This window comes from Cordyceps javanica, chromosome 6 (assembly GCF_051103115.1).
Source record: "Cordyceps javanica chromosome 6, complete sequence".
Taxonomy (NCBI): Eukaryota; Fungi; Ascomycota; class Sordariomycetes; order Hypocreales; family Cordycipitaceae; genus Cordyceps; species Cordyceps javanica.
In genome coordinates, this window is record NC_139300.1 from 3,022,456 (window position 1) to 3,046,576 (window position 24,121).

Here is a 24,121-nt window from a genome sequence, read left to right on the forward strand (position 1 = left end):
AGCCGGAGAGCTCCAAGTCACAGGGACAGAGATCACAGGGAAGATCACAGGGACAGGCACTAAGATGGGGGCTCTCAAAAAATCGAGAAAAATACGAAACTCAATCATAATCTAGCTAGACTTGTTTTTTTTTCTTCTCTTTCTTTTTCTCTACGCAGCTTCTTACCCCATCACGGCTTCACCGGCAGCGGCGCCTGTAGTAAACTACCAAACCCGCTAACCCAAACACCGTTGTCGGCCGTCTGTCTGCTCGTCACCAATTCCTCACTTTTTCCCTTTTCCCCCAAATCACCACCACGTCCGCGCACAATGCTGTCCCATTGCCTGCGCCAACGGCCCGTCGCCGGCCTGGCCAGCTTGTCAAAAGCTTCCGCTGGCCTCTTCCATGCTACACAGAATGGGTATGTGATTCAATCGGTGCTCCTAGGCCGTACCGCGCGACGAATCGTCAAGAATGACCCATTGGCTAACGCGCGCCCGAATGCAGCCGCTCCCTCTCGACGACGGCTCCCCGCCGCGCCAATGACCAGCCCCAGTACAACAAGATCTCGGGCACCATCACACAGCCCAAGTCCCAGGGCGCATCCCAGGCCATGCTCTACGCCACCGGTCTCTCCGAGGCCGACATGAACAAGGCCCAGATCGGCATCTCCTCCGTCTGGTTCGAGGGCAATCCCTGCAACATGCATCTGCTCGACCTCTCCAAGGCCGTCCGCGACTCCGTCAAGAAGGCCGGCTTCATCCCCTACCGATTCAACACCATTGGTGTCAGCGATGGCATCTCCATGGGCACCACCGGCATGCGCTTCTCCCTCCAGAGCCGTGAAATCATTGCCGACTCCATCGAGACCGTCATGAGCGGACAATGGTACGACGCCAACATTAGTCTGCCCGGCTGCGACAAGAACATGCCTGGTGTCGCCATTGCCATGGGTCGCGTCAATCGCCCCAGCATAATGGTGTACGGCGGCAGCATCAAGCCCGGCTGCACAAAGGCCGGCGCCCCCATTGACATTGTCTCTGCATTCCAAGCCTACGGCCAGTACATCAGCGGCGAAATCACCGAGGAGGAACGCTTCGACATTGTCCGCCACGCCTGTCCCGGCCAGGGTGCCTGCGGTGGCATGTACACGGCCAACACCATGGCCACCGCCATCGAAACCATTGGCCTGACGCTGCCCGGCAGCAGCAGCAATCTGGCGGATAGCCCTGAAAAGATTGCCGAGTGCGAGAGCATCGGCGAGGCCATCAAGAACCTCCTCAAGGAGGATATCCGCCCCCGCGACATCATCACCCGCCAGGCTCTCGAGAACGCCATGGTCGTCATCACCGTCCTCGGCGGCAGCACCAACGCTGTCCTGCATCTTCTCGCCATTGCCGACGCCGCGGGCGTCAAGCTCACCATTGATGACTTTCAGAGCGTCTCCGACCGTATTCCCTTCCTCGCCGACCTGAAACCCTCGGGTAAATACGTCATGGCCGACCTCCACGCCATGGGCGGCACCCCCGCTCTGCTCAAGTACCTCATCAAGGAGGGTCTCATTGATGGCTCGGGCATCACCGTCACCGGCAAGACCATGAAGGACAACGTCAAGGACGCCAACGACTTTCCCAGCGATCAGGACATTATCCGCCCGCTGACCAACCCCATCAAGCCTACCGGGCACATCCAGATTCTACGCGGCTCCCTCGCCCCTGGCGGCTCCGTCGGCAAGATTACCGGCAAGGAGGGCCTTCGCTTCGAGGGCAAGGCCCGCGTCTTTGACAGCGAGCCCGACATGATTGCTGCTCTCGAGCGCAACGAGATCAAAAAGGGCGAGAAGACCGTCGTCATCATCCGCTACGACGGCCCCAAGGGCGGCCCTGGCATGCCCGAAATGCTGAAGCCCTCGTCTGCCATCATGGGTGCCGGTCTCGGCAAGGACGTCGCTCTGCTCACCGACGGTCGCTACTCGGGCGGCTCTCACGGCTTCATCATCGGCCACATTGTGCCCGAAGCGCTGGATGGTGGTCCCATCGCCCTCGTCAAGGACGGCGACCACATCGTCATTGACGCCGAGAAGCGCGTCATCGATCTCGAGGTTCCCGAGGAGGAGATGGCGGCTCGCAGAAAGGCATGGAAGGCACCTCCCCCGCGCTACACCCGCGGTACCCTGACCAAGTACGCCCGCCTCGTCACCGACGCCTCCAGCGGCTGCGTCACCGACAAGGCTCAATAAGAGGGGCTCTTGTGCGGCGATTGTTGCCATTGTTTCTTGTTTTCATGATTTCATTTATTGAAAGAGGGGTGGGATTGCAGAAGCAAGCTGTGTGTCTAGTCTGATGGGAACAAAAAAAAGTTTCGTTTTGGGAGTTTGGAATACCGTGTAGTGGTAACACTGTTTTTTTTTTGACATTGCATATAGCAGTAGCTATCTCATTTTGAAAACACAAGCAAAGAAAAAGAAATTTAATGAAGACTGATTCTCTGGTGAATGTATTGATTGTTTCCGCCAAAAAACCAAAAAAAAAACCAAAAAAAAAAGCGAAAAGACATCCGTCATATGCCGGTTTGGGAAAATCACGCAAATCTCTCTTTCTTTTCTTTTCTTTTTTCTTAACTCGGTATATAGTTGCTAGCCCTACTTCGACTACATAAGGAGGAGTTTATGGGATCGGCATCATGCAACACTAAAGTAATCGACAGGCGCAAGCTTCATGAGTAGGCGACGGGGGGAGCTGTACGTAGCCTATGCCGACGTCATTCGGCAATCATGGAATATCATTCGTCGACAAAAGCCCCGTGCAGATGCCATGGACCGGCCCGAGCTGTTGGTGACATGCGTTGTTGGCGATGGAGAACAGCCGGGACTGGCCCAACAGCAGCACAAGTGTTCACCAACTACCTTGTGTTTGCAAATCTTTATTCCGAATTTCATACAACAGAGCCTGGCATGACACCAACTATATCGAGCCCGCCGAGTCCGGCGCCGTCCTTTCGATTCTACACGTCAACCAGTCTCAGATGAGTGAGCGAACCCGTCTTTGGATGCATGGAAAATGAGGAACTTGTACCATTTTTTTTTCTGACATATACCAGGTATGCAATATGGAAAGGCTGGGGGGAAAGCCAACAGGAACTATTCAACGTCACGGAATTGGCCCATCGGCGAGATTCGTGAGATGCAGAAACAGGCCCGCTCAGCATTCATCAATATCGTTGAATAGAGAGCATGTGATTGTTTTACGACCCCCAAAGGCTGGTTCGAATCCAAGAAAATCGACGGCGAGTACATCAAAAGCACGATTCCGTTTCCATCAAGTCCCCGTCCCCCAAGACCATGAAGACCTCAGGACAGTCAGTGCATCCTGGAAAGTTGATTTTGCGGCCACAGCATCGACACTTTGCTCAGCGATGAAAGACCTTCTGAAAAGTGTGTGGTCAACGCTCCCAGGAGACGAGATAAAATGATCGGGCCAGAACAAATGGACATGGCAAAAGAGGGAAAGAGGAGGGGGGGTTGAAATACACAGCTGGCAATATTGCAGATCCAAATAACACATCCTTGCGGAGCATTTTAACCGAGACTAGACTGGTAGAAGTGGGCATCATTGCGTCAGGCGTTTGCAGATGATGGCCATCAGTATCAATATGATTGACCAAAAATACTGGAGTATCTCCGCAAATGCGGAAGCAACAACGCAACTATGAAGTCAGGAAAACAATGCAGCCAGCTCCCTTTATTAAGTAATCCAAGCACTAAAGACATCAAGGGTGAGCATAACAGTAAGTGGCTATCATCACTCATCTCTAAGCTGGTATCTTCGCCTCGCATATCTCCAGAAAAGCAACAGCCGCAGCTTTAAAGAACGGCATGAAATCGAGAAGCTGCCCATCGTTGTAAAGCTTACTATAGTGTTGTACCAACTCCCCGATGCTACCCGCCGCTTGCTTGCAAACCATTATGGGAAGAGTCCCATCCGAGGCGACCGCGACGGATTCGAGAACGTATGGTGTCAACAGACACATGACGCCGAAATGATAATACGTGCTGGTACAACCAGTGAGAAAAGAAAGACCGTGAAAAAAATACCAAAGCCGTGAGGTGAAGACGTACTGGGCAAATAGTACCAATGGTGTTTCGTTGGTGCAGCTGCTGGTGTAGGCGAAGAAAGATTCATACCACTGCAGACCGTTTTGGTAAAGCTTTACTGCCTGATCGAAAGATTTTTCGACAGTAAACCGAGCCTTGTACACCCACTCAGTAAACTCGAAGACCTTTGCAGCGACTACCTTTGGGCTGTTGGGCAACAAACTGAGGTCTTTCTCGAAGAACGCGTCGTCTGAATCGTTTAGCTACTCATACTGGAGATGCCTTGACGTGAAAACGTCTTACCAATGATTGAGCCGGACAAGTTGGTACTCGAAATCGTACTGTCGATGCTACCGCTTTCATGCAGAGGGGACCTCTCCAGACCAACTTTGATGGCAAGCCCATCCAAAGTCTTATGATAATCTTGAATCAAGAAGAGCAATCTGAGCAACAGTATTAGTCGATTACTGGCAACAACTACAACGTAATTGGGTTTCTTACCTATTGAACGAAACGGCGGCACAGTAAATGGTTGCATACGTTTGCCGATGGGCAAAATTTGGATCGGATTGTCTAATTCGCCATTGCTCTGCAATGGCAGCACCAAAATCACTGGCAAAGCCGAGCCCGTCATTCATCTTGCCGCAGCCCAGGCAGTACAAGGCCAATATTCCGAGAGCCTGGATGTCAGCCACGTTTTGCGGTAATCCCTCTTCACTGTACAAGGCAGCTATAGCCTCCTGCGCAAAAGCGTTTCCCAGGTCTTCTTGCAACTCGCCTTCTGGATACGGCGCAGCGAGGGCTACGATCTTTTCTCGGGCCAGCAAAGTCGCCAGAGCAAGAAGTGCATCAATCAGAGCTGCGGAGCAGTTCTGCCCAGAACCGGCTGCAAAATCGTGAATGAAGTCTTCCCTGAGAATTGGGCAAAACGAGAGGCAGTCCCGTGCGAGTATGACGTCAAGTAGTTGGGGCAGCTGTGACCGGTAGAATTCGAGGTTTGATTGAACATGCTGCTGAGAGGGGACAGGTTTACTTGGTGACGTCGATTCCTGGAGGAGAGAGCTTCTCGAGATGTCTTCGGTGCTTGATAGGAGGGTGTCGGGACTCATAGGTGATGCTGACGTCGGGACAGAAGTTGACGAACCGCCTAACATAGAAACTGCAGTTAGAACGCCAGCAGGCATCATTAAATCAGGTGATTGAAATCAACGAGGTAAATAACCAATGTACTGTCGTACCCGTACTGGCTTCTTCACGACTACCAGGACTTTGTGTTAACAATTCTGCAACTTCAGCCCGTGGCTGGCCGTCGGATAGCCTTTGTAAGATATTGTTCAGCTGTGCAGGGCTCGTTTTGTGAGAAGATATGGCATCAAGAAGAGCGCTGTTATCTGAGTTTATGGATTGTAATCTGGCGAGTTCTTCCCGCAAATCTGCTTTGGAGACGCGAGAGGGGGCGAGATAGACGCAGTCCGCGCCAGCCTCATGACAAGCCTTGCAAGGGCTTGTACCATCTCCATCGCACTACATGTTGAGCAAAGCCGAATTAGCATGCTTAGATGAACCGGTGGATATGGACCCCCTTCCTTACCTTTCGCTTTCTTTGACGGCAAAGCTCGCACGCGTGATGCGCTACCGATTGCCGACGTGGCATGTTGGCAGGGAGCCCCCTTGTAGGCTTCGCAAAGTCTTTTGCCTTGTTCAATACCTACGGAGGCGGGGGAAAGGACGCGAAAAAAAAAAAAAGGACCAGTCGCCTAGTCCTACTGCACGGAGTGATCTCCGAGTCGACCGGCTGCGCCGCTGTGTAGAGATGGTGGGAAGCAAACTGAAAGCGGCGACGGGCAAAGCACAGGGCCAAGATGCATACTCATTACTGCGCGGGCGCGGGGGGACTGATGAGAGGAAGCGACGACTCGGGCTTCATTGGCCTGCAGACTCTCCCCCACTTGCACGCTGCACGGCGTGCCCTTGATAAAATGATACCTTACACACTCAGCCTCCACGGACCAGCAACGGATGCTGGGCTCGCTACCAAGGATACAAGGCTAGTCTCACTCCAGGCTGGGACTGGGTCGGGCTGGGTCAATAAACCACAGAATGACGCATACGTTGACACAGCTGTGGCAACTGACTAGAGGTCATCACGTATAACCAATCAGGTGCGTTGGAGCATTCTTCAACATCTGGCATACCAGAAGAACGAGGGGGGGCTAATGGGGCAGGCACAGGTAACAGGCTGACAGGGTATGGCTCTTTGGTATAACTATGATTCTACCATGAGCGGCGTGTCAACCTGTCAGGCAGCCAGCAGGTTGTAGCGGCTAGCACGGGCGAGATGTGTGTCGACCCTTCAGGCTGCGCCGCTGCGAAAGGGTCCCCTCGACTTTTTGTTTGCCGACAATCCTTTCCGGATGCAGAGTAACAGGAGCGAGACGGCAGCATGGCTCAATCTTGCCCGACGACCGTGGATCTTGGCATAACCATGCCCGAGTTATCAGCGCCAGGACGAGGGATGCACGCGCGGTCGCATGACTTGCTGCATCGCAAGCCCGCTGGCGGCCTCTGCAGTTTACATTTCAGCATGGGGGTCTTGACGCCGTATCAGTTAGCAAGATAAATAGGGAAGCAACTATTCACGGCGATATCACCAGGACCGGCAAGGACCCTGGCTCGCGCGTCAGCCAAAAAAGGCCCGCAACGGACACTCGGCGCGCCGTTGTATTGTACGGGGTCCGTCCAGGAGTATTTGCTCCTCCACCCTGCCATGATTGGATCAAAACGAAGCTAGCCCCTCGGCTAAGAATATAGCTGAGAAGAAACTAGGACTAAGTAATAGTTGCATGATGGAGGTCATATTTAGCCCCGTTTGACGGCCCGGCGCTGTCAGTGCTAAGACAGAGGCCGGTAATAAGTCTCAGCGCAAATAAGCCCACATACTTGATCGAAGGAGGGGACTATAAGAACTGCCACCAGCATCCTCAACTCAAAATCAACCGTACACGACTGCAGATTCTCTCTCACAGTCCCGAGCAGAGGGGTAGCGCACAGATAAAGGCCGAGAAGAATTGTCAAGGCTTCCCACGTAACTCGTTGGCCGCCCTCTCCCGCTGTCACCGAAATGAGGCCATGCGGTTGTAATGCGTTCTTGCTCACCATTGCAAAATTTTCCCGCCACAGGTATGCCTCAGCAACTACCGACTACTACAGTAACTATCTGCTTGCTGATTGGCTACAGAGCCTTGCCATCTCGAGCTGCTCGCCAACCTGACACACCAGCAGGACTCTGTGCCGCGCATCTGACCTGCCGAAATCTTTCAATGATACGTGCCATTTTTCCACGATCAGCATGCTTCCTTGCCCAAGATAAACCCCCTAGACATTCCAGCCCATTGACAACTGCGCCGCGAAAGCTGTCAACTGTTCCTCACCGATGCCACCGGCAAACACGAGCGCGTCCACATTGCCACGCAGTGAGACATGGCAGCTTCCCCACAAAACGAACAGATGCGATCAACGAAGAAAAGTCGAACAAGTTCCAGAGAGCCAGGCCGTGCTCAGGATCACTTGATACGGCGATAACACTGAAATCACTTGTTCCCGTTAGTACGTGCCACCCACTGTCTTGAGTGCGGAATCCCTTTGGCAACGAGAGGCGTGGGAAGTCGCCAAGTCGCCTGTAGAAGAGAACAAAAGCTTGGCCAAAGAGCTTGTATAGTGGAAATCAAGTCCTTTTTAGATTATCTTGTGTCAGATAATGGCCTGATGTGGTGCGTGGGCTCCATACCTGGGATCAGTGCTCCCGCCAAGTGTCGCGCCGAAGCTCAGATACTGGAGTTCACCCCGTGCTAGAATCCCGGCTGCAACTGGATCTCGTCAAACAGGCACTGGAATCATTATGTACATGCAGTGCTATGATAGTAGACTACCTAAATTCTTTGTCGGTTGCGCGGCCGCTTGCTTCGCGGTGTTTGCGCAGGTAAGCCCATGAAGCCCATACTTTGAGAAGCCCCTACGGGATGCCACATCTTGGTCGATCAGGCATGTAGCAATGTGCCTTGGAGTAGCTTTGTGAAATGTCGAGTTGATGCACGCCAATCTCTGCTGCTAGGAGGCAGCTTGAAGCAGTATCAGATAAGTCCGATGGCTCTTTCATTATGCAGCGGAGTCAGATCAGCCAGGTCTAGCAGAAGCTGTATTTAACATTGTGGAAAACCTGGTGACGGCTTAGGCCAATGCCGTCCGCGCTCTGAATGTGGCGTAATTTGGAGTCTTGAATGATGAGTTGGTCTATATCACGACTCACGTCGCGCCGCGTGCTAGGATATAAACATGGTAGCAGATTATAAGTGAGGAAATCTTTTCTTCTTTTTAATAGTGAATAGCGTTATTATGTATAGCTGATAGCTATGTTGAAATAAGCTTTTTATTCTTTCTCCTTTTACTTTTTTTATATCAACTATCAGTAGTTGCCCTGGTCCCAACTTTGCTAGTAACATATACTCATATAGAATAGTTATGACTGGCTGGTATAAGGGCAAATAATATTCCATTGTAGCTATAATAGATATATTCAGGTCAGACTAAATACCGCCCCAGTTCGTAGAAGCATGAGTCAGAAAATAGACGCTCGGCTCCATACACGACTCGGAGGGGCGCATCCAGTTCAAGCGTCGACATTGCATGCACATATGAGGATGAATTCTGCCGTCCCGATCTGGCGGTAAAGGTGGGCTAGCAGACCCGGGAAGTGTTCAGATGGTAGTTAAACATGACGCCTGTCGCAACTATTTCGTTGACGGTTATAGCTGGGAGGAATACTTGCACCATGCGGCTCCGAAAAATTGGATTTCGCGCCGGAGATGCTCTTCCGTAACATCGGATGCCCGCCCAGTGGTGGACCACAAACTCGACGCGAGCAATAACCACATGCCCGGCAAAGAAGACGGGTGAGAGATGACCCCTCATACCTACGAGAACCACCACCTCATTGATCTGCAGTTGAGGGTCGATGACGAAATGGCCTGTTTTATTAATCACCCTCCTCTTCGAGCAGCATCGGCCCCATCGAAAGAAACACAGGAATTGTAGTTTCACCATGCAGATATCCTGTCTGAATATCTGACCAAAGGCCTACTTTCCATTGAACTGCCATGGGTGAAAATTTTCGTTTAGAGCATCGGCTGCACAAGTAGTGCCACCAAATCGATAGATCTAGCATGACCCATCGAGTAAAAGGAGGCTACCCCGCCGAAAGGGCCATTTGTAGCAGAAACTCTATCATTTGGCACCTACAGGCCATGTCTCAAATCAGTTATACTCTGGAGGGGCTCACTACTGCCTCGCATTGATGTGCGACCGAAATGATGCCAGGCAACCGGGTTACCCGACCTGCTTGCCTACTTGCCTGGTTGCCTTCCAGCCATTATTTATCAAGTACGGAGTACATGTTTCTGGATCAACGGAGAGACACCACTTGCATCCACCAGTAAGAAGCCAAGGAGTGGCGCTCCGAGTGTGGCTCCAACTGTCTCAAGACTAGGCCTCGTCGGGCAGTTGCAGTGAAAGTCAGTCGACCTAGTACTCGCCCTCCTCCAAACCCTATTGAGCCAGAGCACTGCAAACGGTTTGTGATGGCGCGGAGCACATATAGCGCGCCGATATGGGCTCCATATCTTTTGGAACCCAATCTTCATGGTAGCCAACTAATGACCGGAACGTTTGATCATATGTGCAAGAGTTTTCAGTACATCCCGTTGCTTTTGAGCTCATAGCTTCTTGCAGTCACCCCGAGATCGGTCCTCAGTTCAAGTCTTCGACGCGGTTTGCGCCATGTAGTCCCCTCTAGTAGACCCAATCTTTTCCTGCTTAGAAAGTCTGAAGAGAAACTCTGGATGAGCAGTTGTGCTAATCCGAAGCCTTTCCTTAAATACTCTGTTGGCCTTGCACTGCTGCTTTACTTTTGAAAAGGCATCAAATTACAAACAGTTTCTGCTTCACAAATAAAACAGGACTAAAGTCTTGCCCGAACAACAAGGATACACTTTACATACCAGGCCCACCAACACAGCAGAGTATCGAACATTCGTTTATAAAATACAGTCTTTCAAGGCACCCGATCATTATTAAGATTTAAAACATGGCCGATGCAACAACGCACCTCGACCCTGCCAGTCGAAAGAGAAGACTCGCCCATGAAGCGGGCGGCCAAGAAGACGAACTAGAGATCCAGTCCCGAAAGGTCGGCCTTCAGTTTGTACTCTTGTCAAGCTTTTTTGCTTTGCTAACGAGGGAGGCAAAAGTCGCAGATGACCCTGCACATGGAGAATCAAGAGCGTGCCTTTGTGGCCGCCTCTCGCCGTACCGACCGCAGCCTCGAAGCGCGATACCAATCCGCCCTCATGGCGAGCGAAGTGCACAAAAAACGCACCGGGAAGAACTTTCGCCTAACGCACCAGATTGTGCACGACGAGGAGATGTACGAAGAAGAAGAAGATGAGGGAATGCCCGAGTGCTGGCCGCGGTCGCAGGACGGATCCCGTAGCAGAGCCCTGTCGCAGACGGATGCATACATTGCGGCGCTCATTGCGCGGAAAGCTGGCATGCCAAACTTTTTCGAGCACAGCCATGCTTTGTTTGCGCCGCCAACCTCGTCTCCCAGCCTCTCCGGGTAATAAGAAGTATCGCTTATGCTATTATCTCGTGCCCGTTTTTTCTTTGTGCCTGCTTCGCCTCGTACGCCACATTAGCAGCTCTCTCTGAACACCGTCGACAAGTAAACTTGTCGAATGATTGGCCACCGAGAGCATATGAAGGGCTGAGTTGTAGCCCGCGATTCGTATCAATAACGCGCGGGTAGTATGTATTGATTTACAGTCGATAAGTTTCCGACTCAAATCCTGCGTGAAGGCTACAGTCGGTCTAAGCCTCCTCATGGAAGCATCTCACATGATGGCCTCGTCACCCGCAAGTCCTCGACCATTGTATATGTTCAGCAAATCATCAAGTGGCACTGTTTCCGTTTTCTGTCACTTCAAACATCTCTTGCTTCCAACGTAAGTACCCTATCTCTCTCCTTCCGAAATGGCCACGGTTTTTCCTGCCATCTGTCTCGCGGGCATACGCTGACTCAGTTATCCTTGAGCAAAGGACCGTGTGACAGCATCGCCGTAAGCAGCCGGAAAACACCAACACTGCCAGATGACCAAATTTAGTAATTGTAGGATACATAAAATGTAACGATTGTTCAAATAATCGGCAGCCGGACTCTGTCCATATCGATTCCTTGGGCGGCATTCGCCGACACCATGGAGTTGAGAACAGGTTTGGCGGGCACCTCGTCCATCGCCATGGCTCGATCGCCAAGGCACAGAAATCGTCGAATTCAAGGTACAGGGGTTTAAGATTATCTGGGAAACATCGATAAAGCCTGAAGATATAGATCCGACCGAGCTCCGAGGCCATAACTGTTGTTTGTCGAACGGCACACTCATCCCCTACAAGTTTTGCGAAGGCTCAAAAACTTGTCACAACAGTCATGCTTTAAGCATCCGCAGAAAATGATGGAAAGAACATTCAAAATACCGAACAAAATTTGGGAGTCTGTCAATAGAAGGGGAGAAGCATTTCGAAACTCTAGATGGTCCTCGAAAAATCTTTGCCAGGTTTCCACCGGATAATTCTCAACTTCGGAGAAGCTCGTCGCCGAGCATGGTTTCGTGTCTTTTAATATAGTTGGGATAAGAACTAGCTACATTTTAGAAAAGCATCCAGATATCTCATATTAGAGTCGCCTTCTTTAGTCGGTCGTCGACAAACTCCCTCGGCCCAAGTGAACCCGTACCGGAAAAGGATGCCAATCGTCCTGGATACCTGGATAGTGTCCTTGTTGTCCTGGGTTACCACCCCAACGGCAACGTAGAATGTCTGCCAGAACAGCTCTTCGAGTGTGTTGCGGTCATCAGAGTAGTGCCAGCCCCCAGGGCCCATAGAGCCCAGCAGGTTTTCGAGCGCATATAAAGATTTACCAAAAGGGACGACACCAGCCCCTGCCCAGTCGATGACCCCTGTAATGCAGCTGTCCTCACCTATCAGTATGTTCATTTCGTTCAGGTCGTCGTGGACCAGGGCAGAAGGGTATGACGGTAGGAAGAGCGTCGGGAGCTTGGATTGTGCTTGATCTATGACTTTAGAAAAGCGGGCAGGTAATGAATCCTGTAGGATTTCAAGACTTTTGGTGTACTCTTGTTGAACGTCCCCAGGATTGTGCGGCGATTGCCTCTTTGTCCAAGACTCCGCGAAGTATCTAGTGAGTATTAGACGTAGAGGTGGCTGGCATACGGGTAGGAGGTTGAGCATACTCGGCTAAAGACTTGACTGTTCTTTGGAGATCAGGTTCCTGAGCCTCGATATAGGTGATGCCTTTCATGACTTCCATCTCATAGACTGACAGTGGTCGTGATAGACCGATCGCTTATGTTCCGTGCAAGTCGGTGTGGTTCGCGGATGCACTTCCTTGGCAAGTCTCATGATCTCCATATCTAGCTTTGATATGCCTGCTCGAAATTGGAGAATCTTGCGACTCTGGGCATCTCCAGCGGCGACAGTATAGCTGAAATGGCCTTGAATAGGAACTGGTTCGAGAGGTGGCCCAACGAGACGTCGAGCGCGAGCGTCACACTCTCGTCGCGTTGCATCCGTATAGTCGCGGAAGAACGCTTCGATGCTATCATCGACAGAATATGCAATATACTGGGGCGCCATATTGCAGTGGTACAACGTTTACTAGCTGACTGCTGTGCTGATATTCCTGAATCCTAAGGGATTATGCCATGTGCAAGGTGTCAAATAATAGCTGGCATTCTAGGACAAAGTGCGGGCCCAAGCTTTTCGGTCGCCTAGCGTTTCATCATATCTGAATTACCTACGATCAAGGTACTCGCTGGGGTCACCGAATCTTGATACCCGGCATCTCAATTTTGGGACTGCGGTCGTGTTTTTCTAATTGTCTGTGAGATTGGACTGAATTTCCGTGTAGTTTAAGCTTCTGACTAGTCCCGTCTTGCCCCCCTTTTCCGTCAAACTCATAACTACTTAATGTTACCGCCGGGATTCAGTATTATCACGCGAGCTGGTGCCAACTACATCAACGTATTATTCCCCTCTCCACATTTAACCTATCTCACCTAGGTGTTCCGTCTGATGATGGGATCGGTCAGTTTTGTGGTGTCACTGACATGTCCCGTTTTGAGTGCGGGTAACATCACTAAAATAGCCCAGATGGATGGCCGGCACACCCTTTGAGAACAATAGTTTCGTGTGGAATGAAAGCTGCCTGTGAAAGACTTTAGTCACCTGGCAGTATTGATTGCAGAGCCATGTTTCCTTACGAAATTGTTAGAGGCGGACTGTGTAGCAGCTGGAATCGAAAAAAATGGACTGCCACTGTCTGAATTGATGTCGGCCATGTCGCGACTAGGATATGCGTTGTCGCCGGCTTCAAAAAGCACCGAATTTTCTCCCGGAGGCGTTAATAATAAGATAAACCCGTACATTTTAGGTAAAAATATATGCAAGAAATGTATGGTATTCTCTTTGCTTTGTCGGAAAGCGCCGCTAGGATCGCGAGGCACTATTTAAGCTGCATTCTGGATCATTTGTCGGAACGACTACCATGCCTCGCTCATAAGTGACCTACATATGCGTCTACGTGTGACCAAATGGTGTTGTGATTTCGGAAACTGTACGAAGCCATAGCCTGATTTGACACCCGCTGGCCCCGTTGAGACAATTTTACCCCGAAAAGGCGTCGTGGATCCTCCTGCCTGTTCAGTGGCTTTCGGGAGATGGAGGTGGCACTGATGAGGTGCTGCAGCCTTAAATTCCGGCGCTATTCTCTGGCCATGCCGATCTTGCTCAAGGATAATCAGCTGGCCCCGGCCAGTGCGGGTTGTTACTCATGTCCAGATAGGATACAAGTGAGCCCGAAGCAGCAGTGCAACCACTGCTGTAAACCTTCCCACTTATACCCACCCTGACGCTATAATGGCCGTATATGCAAACGATCCTTTGATGGTTTCTGATTCCAGCGTCTCACTGTCCCAGATACCACCTGCGACTCGCACCAAAGATGGTGGAGAGGGCTACCAAATCTTGGACAATCGCAAAAGATCATGGGCCCCAAGGGTCAGAACTGGGTGTCTGACTTGCAGGTAAATTCACTCAGTCGGGGCGAAGGGGATGGGGGGGAGGGGGACAAGTCACGATCCTGAAATGTATTTTGCGGCTAACTCATCCTATTAGGAAGCGTCATGTCAAATGCGATGAGACGAAACCAATGTGCCTCAAATGCGTCGGCGCTCGGAAGGAATGCGTTTATTTCCGTACAGTGCCGCCTGCATCGGCCGTTCGCCGCTCATTACATCCTGCGCCTGTGGTGGGAACGGTACAGGAGTTATCTCTGAGCAAGTATTTCATGGGGAATGTCATCACATTTCTTGCCGATGAATTCAACGGAGATCTCTGGCAGTATTCTCTGCCACAGATGATGCACAATGCCGAGGCAATCTGGCACGGGAGCAACGCCATAGCCAGCTTGTCATTGTCTCACAGGGCCATCGATGACGGATCAGCAAAAGAGAGCACGCGGCAATACTCGATGTCAATGAAACACATACTCGGGATAACGCAGTCGCCCTACATTACCCCTCAGAACAAGGCCATCGTGTTGCTGGCAAATGTTCTGTACGGAGTCTATGCTCTGTTCACCGGAGACACGGTTGCCAACATGACTCTCCATGAGAAGACTCGTCGCTTGATCCGGCATTGGAGGTTCTGGGAATGCACCGAAGCTGCGCCAGTGTCAGCCCTCGCAATGCATCTGCTGCACCACTTTCTCAAGTCGAGCACACTCAGACAAGAGGCACTGTTCATATCTCCCGAACCCCCGGGCCAGACCTGGATCGAGGCTATAACGTGGTTCCAGAAGCGACCGATAAGATCAATCAACCAGGCGTACGTAGAGTTTGAAATGATGTGGATCAGCGTACGGGCCACGCTGGATAACATACCTTTCCGGCCGACGAGGAAGGACATCCTGGTGGCAGACGCGGGCCGCAGTGTGCTTCGCCAGCAGTTTGAGAGTTGGGCGCTGCGCTATCGAGCCTTCAAATCGGCCAGAGCGCCAATATCTTTGCATGCTTCCATCTTGAAAGTGCGCTCCATTCTGATCAACATCCTGTTCAAGCTGGATCTTGACAGTGCGGAGAATCTCTGGGACGAGACTTGCTGGGACGCCTTCGACATTGAGTTCGCCGCAGCGTTTCGCGCTTTGCAGGCGGCACTCGGCAAAGAGAACAAGGCAGCGCGCAGGGCGGAGTTTGACACGCAGTTCACGCCATCACTCTACAAGGCGCTCACCTTCATCACCAGGACCTGCAGACGCCCGGTGCTTCGGCGCGACGCGATTGCGCTTCTGCGAACGTCTCTCGGCGTGGCGACGGGCCGCCTGTCGAGGATCACGGGAAATCCCGTCATGGAGTTTATCGCCGATCAAATCATTGACGTGGAGGAAGTGGCGTGGAGGGACGCGAAATCGAGGGACGACTGTGCAGAGGGGTCCAAGTGCGTCAAGGACAAGTTCATTTGCAACATGCATCGCATTGCCAGAGTAGTTGCTCCGCGCGAGATTCCGGAAAGAATCGTTAACTATACTCTTTTAACAACTGGTGATATTTTGAATGGCAGGGAGGGGCATAGAGAAAGTGTACGAGCAGTGTTCTTTAGTTAGCCATCACCGTCAATATTTTTTAGATTTCTTGTTTTCAAGACCAATGCTTGCTCTTGAAAGAGTCAAAATCTATCTATTTTCTTGAACATTCCTTGTTGTTTTTATCAGCAAGAAATTACGCCATTCTTTTAAATACTGCGTCGCCACAGCGACATAGCCCTTTCTTTGTCTAGAGGTGAAAGCACTGACGATGGGATCGTATATTGTTGAAAATACCTTGGTTCCGATACCCAATATCCAGGGCCCGATTCTCCAACCCTAGTTTCTAGTCTGGTTGAAATACACGCATCAACCCTAGCATGACCAGAGTAGGCTCTGGCGCAGCCTGATTCTCTGCCAGATGTCACCCACACTTCAGCCGCACGCCCTTCGTATACCGACTAACTACTATCGAAGCTGCAAGGCTCGTCAAGTGCAGAGCATCTCGCTGTTGGCCAAATATCGGCTACGTAAGCCCGCATGGTGACCGACAGTAGTTTCTCTTCGCTTTCATTCACGGCTGAGCATTCAGACCTGCCTGCCACTGCTTTGAAGGTGTTTTAAGACTTTATCGCCCAAGATTAGCACAAATGCCCGCTGGATGCTGACCAGCCACCTAACAAGGGCACGATGGGTTAAGCGACCGCTTGTATTCTTCATGGCAGCTCATCTGGAAATCGATATGATTTGGTCAAATCTGCATGTGTGTTTGTGTAGTAATTTGGGTTATCGGCCAACAAAAAGTGGGATAAGAATGGCATACAGCCAGCGTTCAGCGTTCTATCGACACTTTCTAGCATGGGAGACCAGACTTGCCTCTTTGGTCTTTTCATTTTCGGCTACAAACAATCTGCGCTCTGCTTCTTTAGAGGTCCGGCGAATCTTGGTAAACACATTACTCAATGTTGATTACCTCAACCCCGAAAGGACTTGAATGAAGTCGGCTGGGATAAATTTCAGAACCACTTCGGTGTAGCTTTAGGACTCATAGAATCGGCCTTGTCCGAATGGGGAGGACGACAACCTACACAACTGTCAAGCCGGCTTTATACCGTCGTTATTTAGATTCCTCAACTTATCTCCAAGACCTGGGGCGCACCGGCGATCCGGCGCAGAGCGGCAGAGTTGCTGCGTCTTTCCGTTCAAAGATTGGGTGAAGCAGATAGTCCGGTCGTGGATAGTATCATCGCCATAGAGAAAGAGGTTTGGAATGACCGTAGGTGGGAAACTGTATGTGACGCAAACTCAAGATGTGTACGCGACAAATTCATCTGCAACATGCATCGCGTTGCAAAGGTTTGCGGCAGCCGCAGTGACTCTTTGCTCACCTTTCCATTCTTCATCATGGCTAATGTGCTGAGAAATCGCCAGGCAAAAAGATGCTTATTACTCAATCAACTCTTGGCTGAAATAAATATGTCATCGTTGAAACTTGCGTCTAAATCTTCCGTGTAGTGGACAGCACTGGGCTAAAGAAAGCACGACCAGTGATCCCCGTGAGCGAAAATATGTACGCTCCTCGTGTCATACGATGTATACAATCTTCCAGTCTGATACGCCCTTGCGATAGCTTGAGACCGCCTTTCTGCTAGCTGCAGAGACGTAATAGCAAGGGGCTGGCGAGCGGGCGCGGCTCCGGCCGTATTTCTCGCTGGATGGGAGGCATTGAATCCAGCCTCTATGGCAATTTCTATGCTCACGTGTACTATACCGACAACTCCTGCTCGGCATCTCGAGGTGATATTATGAACACGGTCCAGAGTCGTCAATGTAGACACACTGTGCTGGGAAAGGTGGCATCCGCGACACAATGTAAAGCTGAAAGGAGATTCTGGAGAGCGAGCCGAACGCGAAGGCTCTTACGAGCAACTCTGCATCGCCAATCCTCGACGACACTGCAAGTGTTGGTTGCGTAATCAAAAACGCTCTTCATTTTATCATTAGAAGCGAGTAAAAGTAGTGGTATCTCCTGGCTCCAAGTAAATGCAAATAATCCGACATTACCTTTCCTCCAGCGAAATCCCATCAAAAGATAATTCCCAGTGCAATCCATCAATACCAGAGCTAGCGATAGCATCATCTACGCCTTTAATACAACCATCCAATGGTATCCTCTCTCAACTCTCATGATCGTTTTCGGTTGAGAGCCTTGACAAACGCCGACTTGTCCTCCACCGTGAGCCCCACACGCTTGACTCTTCCCAGCCGTGCCAGAGCCTCGGCAATGGCATCTAGTACACGCTGCTCCTCCGCATCCACATCGCCGGTGCTGTTGCCGCCGCGCGAGCGCAGCTCGTCGTTGACGGACACGCCGTTGGTGCTCGCGGCCGACGTGTTGGACTGGCCTTCGGCGATGCGGACGCGGATGCAGGTGGTTGGGCGCGACAGCAGGTTCCACAGGAACGACACCCAGCGGCCGGGGACGGGTGTGGTGACGTCGCCAGGGGTGTAGCGCAGGCTGACGGGGAAGATCTGGACGTCGGGCGGGCAGTCGAGCAGGCTCGGGCTGAGGGGCAGGATGGCCTTGCCGTTGGTGGTGGTGCACTCGGGGAAGACGGCGACGGGGCGGTCGGGATACTGGAGGAGGAGGTCGCGGAGGGAGACGAGGTCGCGGTCGGCGGGACGGCGGGCGGCGGTGGGCGGCGGCGCGAGGGTGGCGAGGACGGCGGCGAGGAGGCCGACGCGGCGGACGCGGCGCGTGCCCGGGTAGGAGAGGGTGAAGACGGGGTCGAAGACGGCGGCGAGGTAGACGACGTCGACGGGGCTGGTGCAGTTGGCGGCGATGACGGCGCCGCCGTGCGGGAAGCGGTGGCGGGGCTGGTCGGCGAGCGTGCCGCGCTTGACGCCGTCGAGCTGCAGGTCCACCCACCAGATGCCCGGGATGCCGAGCAGGCACCAGAGGGCGACCTTGCGCGCGATGACGGGCAGCAGCGGCAGGTGGTGCACGACGGCGAAGTAGCCGAGCGCGAAGAAGACGAAGAAGGGCAGGCGCAGCGCGAAGATGAGCCCGTGGTAGGCGGCGCGGACGGTGGAGAGGCTCGTCGTGACGGGGAGGAAGGGCGCGATGCCGGTCGCTTTAGAGGAGGGGGGAAGCCGAAGAGCGACCAAAGATTAGCTTGTCACGGACTTTTTGGAGGTGAGAGGAAAGGGGAAGGGAATGGAAGGGGGGGCGGGAGAAGGGTGCGCACCCCGATCACGGTATTGGCTAAATTTCTCCATGATTGGCGGGCAGCCAAAGCTCGAGGAATGGAAAATGCCTTGGTGTAAGATGTGTTGCTGTGTTGGTGGCGTGAACGAGGAAAAAAGGAAGCTTTGGTCGTTGCGGCCGTTTGGCGTTGCGTGTTCGATTTCGGAGATGGTGGGGCCGCCCCGGCCGTGATTTATTAAGCTTTCAGGCGAGCTTTTTTGGGGGGGAGGAGGCGCTTCAGTGATGTCAGAGAAAAAAGCATGTGATTGGACCTCAATCAGCCATCGCTCAGCAGCCATATCAAAAGGTAGACGCCTTTGATTGTTATCGGGATGCATGGACGACGAATCAGCTCCCTGCCCAAAAATGGCATCATTTCTCACGGCTGCTCCATACAGATCTGGTAGCATTGTTCGTCGTTGCAAGACATGTGTCAATCGACCCAGGTCGTTAGTAGCGTCACAGAGCAGCTGAAAGCTGAAATACGAGGCTGTCTATCTTGGTGCATCGAATAGACTAATTTCGCGTAACCCTTTCAACGCCCATTAACGCCGCAATTGCCATCGTACAAGATTTATGTCTCATGATGCAAAATATTGGCCCGTGGGTGGTACCGCTCCAGGGCCTGCAAAGTCATAACTGGCCAGTAAAGTCTATATCGACCCAGACTTGCTAGTCTACAAGAATGGGTCTTTGATTGATGCCCTTGCCGAGACTTGCTGCTTTTGTCTGCCCCAAAGTGTAAGTCAGTCTGAGTGATGACTGAACTCGCTGGGGTCCGGAGGTAGAACTCACGCGAACTCGCGTTTCGCGCTTTTGGTAATAGGCACGAGGCATCTCTGGCCGATCTTTTCGAACGAGAAGCTTTATAATAGATATCGTTACAAAACGAAGATGCTTGGCAGTAGTTGGCAACCATTAGCAAAGGATGACAAATTGGGGGCTTCTCGTGGTGGATCTCGCGACTCCGACGTTGTGCGTATAACCCAGAGCGGACATGAGGATATATACCTGTAGAGCCAACTATGATGACGGGAAACAAGAGACCAAACTGAATCGCAACGCACAGTTATTTGAAAATTTACACACATTTGACATCACAGACACTCATCACAATGGACCACGAGAGGATCTTGGAAGCGGCATTCGCCGACCCTCAAAACACCCCCATCGAACTACCACCAGCAGACGTCAACAAAGTCATAAAGACAAGCTATAAAGTGGACAAGCCGTTCACTTATACACGCACGCAGCTGTGGGACATGGAACGACGCAAGGCGCACGACCCCGAGAGGTTTCTAGGTGGCGTCGTACGCCCTGGCAGCGTCGAAATCCTGGACGTGAAGCGCGAGGGAGACGTGGAGACGTTTGCGCGCGTGGGCGACCAGCGGCGCTGGGCCAACCCGAGCGAATACTCCAGGGTGATTGAACTGGTGCGGCTGGACCACGCAACGCAGCGGGCCTTGTTCATCGGCGTGGACGCCATGGACGCGCCGGACGGCCGCCGGATCCTGCGCGGCCCGGAGCAGCCGCGGTTCCACGTCGAGCACTCGTGCGCGGGGACCGAGGAGGCGCCGCTCAACATCTGGCGGCTAGTGCTACTTGACAAGGACGAGTCCGGGGCAACGCGGGAGGCGTTTCGGGGCATGATGGAGAGCCCCTACCTCCGGGCATTCAACGAGATTTACATCCGAGAGGTGCTAGGGAGAGAGCTGGTTCGAAAGGAGAACTGATAGGTGAGAGCCTCCATAGGGTGGTGGTCGGCGGTCGCGGCTCCTCGGTGGTAGTGGCCAGCAACGAGCTGTTTAAATTCGAATAATGATGATGATTGAAAGGGGCCTGCCCAGTCGAGATGCACACGTCCAGATGTCGTAGGAACTGTAGAGTGAGTGTGTGCGTCAGACACGCAAACAGATGGGCGACGAGAGAGAAAATGGCCTGATCGTCATTGAGAGATGCCAGGAGCGAATCAATCGAGCACGGGGAGATGGCTAATGTAGCAGTCAAGGGTGTTTAGCTTCGTCTCGCGTTTTGAAGCAGGGTGTAGAGAGTGACGAGAAGCAAAAAAGACCTGCAAGTGTCAAGTATCGAATCGAGAATGCAGGCGCCGGAGTAAAACAGTAAGTGGGTCTGGGGGCCGAAGGGGCATTGTTGGGCGCGAGGACTACTCAGTACTTCGGTTCTCGGGGTATAAGACGGACGAGATATGGGCTTGGAGTATCGTGGTAAACAAAAAAAAAAAAAACAAAGTAAAAAAAATCGGCTTTAGAAAAAGGCAAAGAGAGATATGCCCGACATTTCCTGCATGTCAGCTGGTAACAAGATCGAGTCTCATCGAATAATCAAGGCAGTCGCCAATACGTACTGCAACCCCAACGTTTTGTCATGGTGGTCACATGGATGCTCGACCAGAAAGTAGCCATTGTCGCTACGGCGCCCTCGGGCTTAACTGCACTGCAGCCTGACGAGTACCCTCGTGTGTTACATCCGCCTAGAGGGTACCTGTCCACAACATCTCCAAGTTAGTGCATCTACAAATCATGGGCCGGCAGATACTTGTAGCGGGCCCACCAGTCCGGTCACAGGTATCTCCTAAGGTACCTTGGTGCTCAGTAAACTGCAACAAAGACCGCTGCAGATGAGCAGCATACAAGGCATAATCCACTGTATCTTTCCACTAATAACTCCATCCCAGAGGCACGTTGGGGCCCGCGTGCCAGTGCCGTCCCCGTTATTTTTCTTAGCCAAGGTACTTGAGATCGCCAATAGGTCGCCAGCCATGACAACATCGCCCTCCACCCGCACTGCACCGTCACTCGCTCACCTTATCGGCCTCCGACCCGCGCCCGTCTCCTCATCTCTCCGCCACCCTCAACCATCCATCCTGACGCAACCCGTCACTGCACTCTTCTCCTTCATATGGCCTCAAGTTCTCTACTCTACACGTAGAGCCTCTACGGCCTCCATCACACATCACCATGCCATCGACCTGCCCCTCCGCCGGCTCGGTCACGACTGCGTTGCTCTGGTCCTTCCTGGCACTCGCCCCGATCCCCGGCCATGCCCGCTTCAACGCTCAGCCCGACGCCGTCGACATTCTGCTGCCTCCAGCGCCCGGCCTCCCCAGCAACCCCGAGGAACCCCAGCCCGCCGAGCACGTCTTCAGTCTTCGCCAAATCTTCCACCATGGCACCAACATGCATCCGGCCCTGCATCGGAAGCGCGACGTCTCCCACGACGACTCCAACGTTTTCCTCGCCGCCGAGGATGGCTTCGCCCGCCATACCCTGCCCAAGCTCAAGGCCCGCAGCCGCGTCGATACCATAGAGCGACTTCGTGACAGGAGACCGTCCGTCGTCGATCCGCTCGTCACACAGTCCAGACGCCAAGGCATGATGGCTGTCATGGATGCGTCTGCCTGGACCATGGACTCAGTTCTGTCCCCTGATATCACCGACAAAGAATCCGTTCTTACAATGGCCTACATGGCCGCCGATGCCTATGTCAAGGACGAGACCGAAGCCGACTGGGAAGAGATCGGTGCTCCCTACAACAAGACGCTCGACTTTGGCTGGCAGAGCGATGGCCTTCGCGGCCACATCTTTGCCGACGAAAACAACTCGACCGTCGTCATCGGCCTAAAGGGTACCACCGCCGCTGTCTTTGATGGTGATGGGACCACCACCAACGACAAGACGAACGACAACTTGTACTTCAGCTGCTGCTGTGCCCAGCAGGGCCAGTGGACCTGGCACCAGGTCTGCGACTGTGCCTCGGGCACCTACCAGTGCAACAATACTTGCGTGACCGAGGCTTTGTGGGAGGAGAACCGATATTACACGGCAGTCAAGGAGCTCTACCACAACGTCACCGACATATATCCCAAGGCTCAGGTATGGCTCACCGGCCACTCGCTCGGCGGTGGCATGACCTCTCTGCTCGGCCTTACCTATGGCCTTCCTGCCGTCACCTTCGAGGCCGTCCCCGATGCCCTCGCTGCGTCTCGTCTGGGTCTTCCCATGCCCTCGGGATACGATGCAAAGACTCCCCAGATGCGAGAATATACAGGCACATATCACTTTGGGCACACCGCCGATCCCGTCTACATGGGCAGCTGCAACGGTGCCACGGCCTCGTGCTCCTTTGCCGGCTATGCCCTCGAGACGCAGTGTCACACAGGATACGAGTGCGTCTACGATGTTGTCGCCGATAAGGGCTGGCGTGTTGGCATCGGAACGCACAAGATTCGCAACGTCATTAGCGATGTCCTGCTCAAGTACGACGAGGTCCCCAAGTGCGAGAAGACGCCAGAGTGCCGCGACTGCGCCAAGTGGAAAATGTACGAAAGCAACGGCACCGAAACCACAACTACGCCGCCCACGTCAACGTCGACGCGCACAAGAACCCGTACCTCGACATGCAAGACGCCCGGCTGGTGGGGCTGCCTCGACGAGACGACAACAACAGATGACCCGACCTCGCCCCCGACCACGACCACAACCACGTCTACTTGCAAGACACCCGGCTGGTTCGGGTGCAATGACAAGACGGCCACTACAGAACCCACTACGACAAGCTGCGAGTCCCCGGGTAGATTCTGGGGCTGCAACGATCCGACAGAGACCACCTCCGTGGCCACGAGCACACCCACAATGATCATCACCACTCCACCCATTACTTCCACCCCCACCCCTACATCTACCACGGCTGTCCCGACAAGCACGTCTGAACCTGCACCCGACAAGGGCAAGTGTATACGTCGCAGCTGGCTAGGCATCTGCAAAGAGTGGGAACACGACAGCCCCGCCACCAAGTCACCACACAAGGCTGAATGCCTTGGTCGCAGCTGGCTCGGTTTCTGCCAGAAGTGGGACAGTGGCGAATCTGCCAACAGCGACCAAGTCATTGAGTTGTAATTGTCGCGGAGCATCATATACATATAGATATAACAGACATGCGTGAGCCTTCACCATGCTATACTGCACCATTTTGGGAACCCTCTAGCCCGCTTGGATAGACGAAGACGGGCGCGTGCATAAACTGGAGATTATGCTGATGGCGTTGGGATACTGGACATGTGTTTTGATTGGCATT

The 24,121-nt window shown here is 52.8% G+C and overlaps 8 protein-coding genes across 8 annotated transcripts; 5 read left to right on the forward strand and 3 right to left on the reverse strand.

The window, feature by feature from the left end:
- Window positions 1-309: 309 nt before the first annotated feature.
- V2A60_009360 (dihydroxy-acid dehydratase ILV3) lies at window positions 310-2,219 on the forward strand (the record flags this gene model as incomplete). Its single annotated transcript, XM_083260626.1, has 2 exons — window positions 310-401; window positions 488-2,219. 2 exons carry the CDS (start codon window positions 310-312, stop codon window positions 2,217-2,219), a joined length of 1,824 nt encoding a protein of 607 aa, XP_083116752.1.
- A 1,571-nt stretch (window positions 2,220-3,790) lies between these two features.
- V2A60_009361 (fungal specific transcription factor domain-containing protein) lies at window positions 3,791-5,182 on the reverse strand (the record flags this gene model as incomplete). The annotated part of the gene is made up of 4 exons (XM_083260627.1): window positions 3,791-4,031; window positions 4,098-4,323; window positions 4,377-4,516; window positions 4,575-5,182. 4 exons carry the CDS (start codon window positions 5,180-5,182, stop codon window positions 3,791-3,793), a joined length of 1,215 nt encoding a protein of 404 aa, XP_083116753.1.
- Window positions 5,183-10,212: 5,030 nt separating this feature from the next.
- Window positions 10,213-10,747, forward strand: V2A60_009362 (uncharacterized protein; the record flags this gene model as incomplete). The annotated part of the gene is made up of 2 exons (XM_083260628.1): window positions 10,213-10,314; window positions 10,376-10,747. The coding sequence occupies 2 exons, from the start codon at window positions 10,213-10,215 to the stop codon at window positions 10,745-10,747; spliced, it is 474 nt and encodes a 157-aa protein (XP_083116754.1).
- Window positions 10,748-11,755: 1,008 nt separating this feature from the next.
- On the reverse strand, window positions 11,756-12,501 carry V2A60_009363 (uncharacterized protein; the record flags this gene model as incomplete). The annotated part of the gene is made up of 3 exons (XM_083260629.1): window positions 11,756-11,819; window positions 11,917-12,378; window positions 12,434-12,501. The coding sequence occupies 3 exons, from the start codon at window positions 12,499-12,501 to the stop codon at window positions 11,756-11,758; spliced, it is 594 nt and encodes a 197-aa protein (XP_083116755.1).
- A 2,046-nt stretch (window positions 12,502-14,547) lies between these two features.
- Window positions 14,548-15,861, forward strand: V2A60_009364 (uncharacterized protein; the record flags this gene model as incomplete). The annotated part of the gene is made up of 1 exon (XM_083260630.1): window positions 14,548-15,861. One exon carries the CDS (start codon window positions 14,548-14,550, stop codon window positions 15,859-15,861), a length of 1,314 nt encoding a protein of 437 aa, XP_083116756.1.
- Window positions 15,862-17,964: 2,103 nt separating this feature from the next.
- Window positions 17,965-19,059, reverse strand: V2A60_009365 (lysophosphatidic acid acyltransferase LOA1; the record flags this gene model as incomplete). Its single annotated transcript, XM_083260631.1, has 2 exons — window positions 17,965-18,914; window positions 19,029-19,059. 2 exons carry the CDS (start codon window positions 19,057-19,059, stop codon window positions 17,965-17,967), a joined length of 981 nt encoding a protein of 326 aa, XP_083116757.1.
- A 1,083-nt stretch (window positions 19,060-20,142) lies between these two features.
- On the forward strand, window positions 20,143-20,760 carry V2A60_009366 (uncharacterized protein; the record flags this gene model as incomplete). The annotated part of the gene is made up of 1 exon (XM_083260632.1): window positions 20,143-20,760. The coding sequence occupies one exon, from the start codon at window positions 20,143-20,145 to the stop codon at window positions 20,758-20,760; it is 618 nt and encodes a 205-aa protein (XP_083116758.1).
- A 1,245-nt stretch (window positions 20,761-22,005) lies between these two features.
- On the forward strand, window positions 22,006-23,943 carry V2A60_009367 (triglyceride lipase ATG15; the record flags this gene model as incomplete). The annotated part of the gene is made up of 1 exon (XM_083260633.1): window positions 22,006-23,943. The coding sequence occupies one exon, from the start codon at window positions 22,006-22,008 to the stop codon at window positions 23,941-23,943; it is 1,938 nt and encodes a 645-aa protein (XP_083116759.1).
- Window positions 23,944-24,121: the final 178 nt, after the last annotated feature.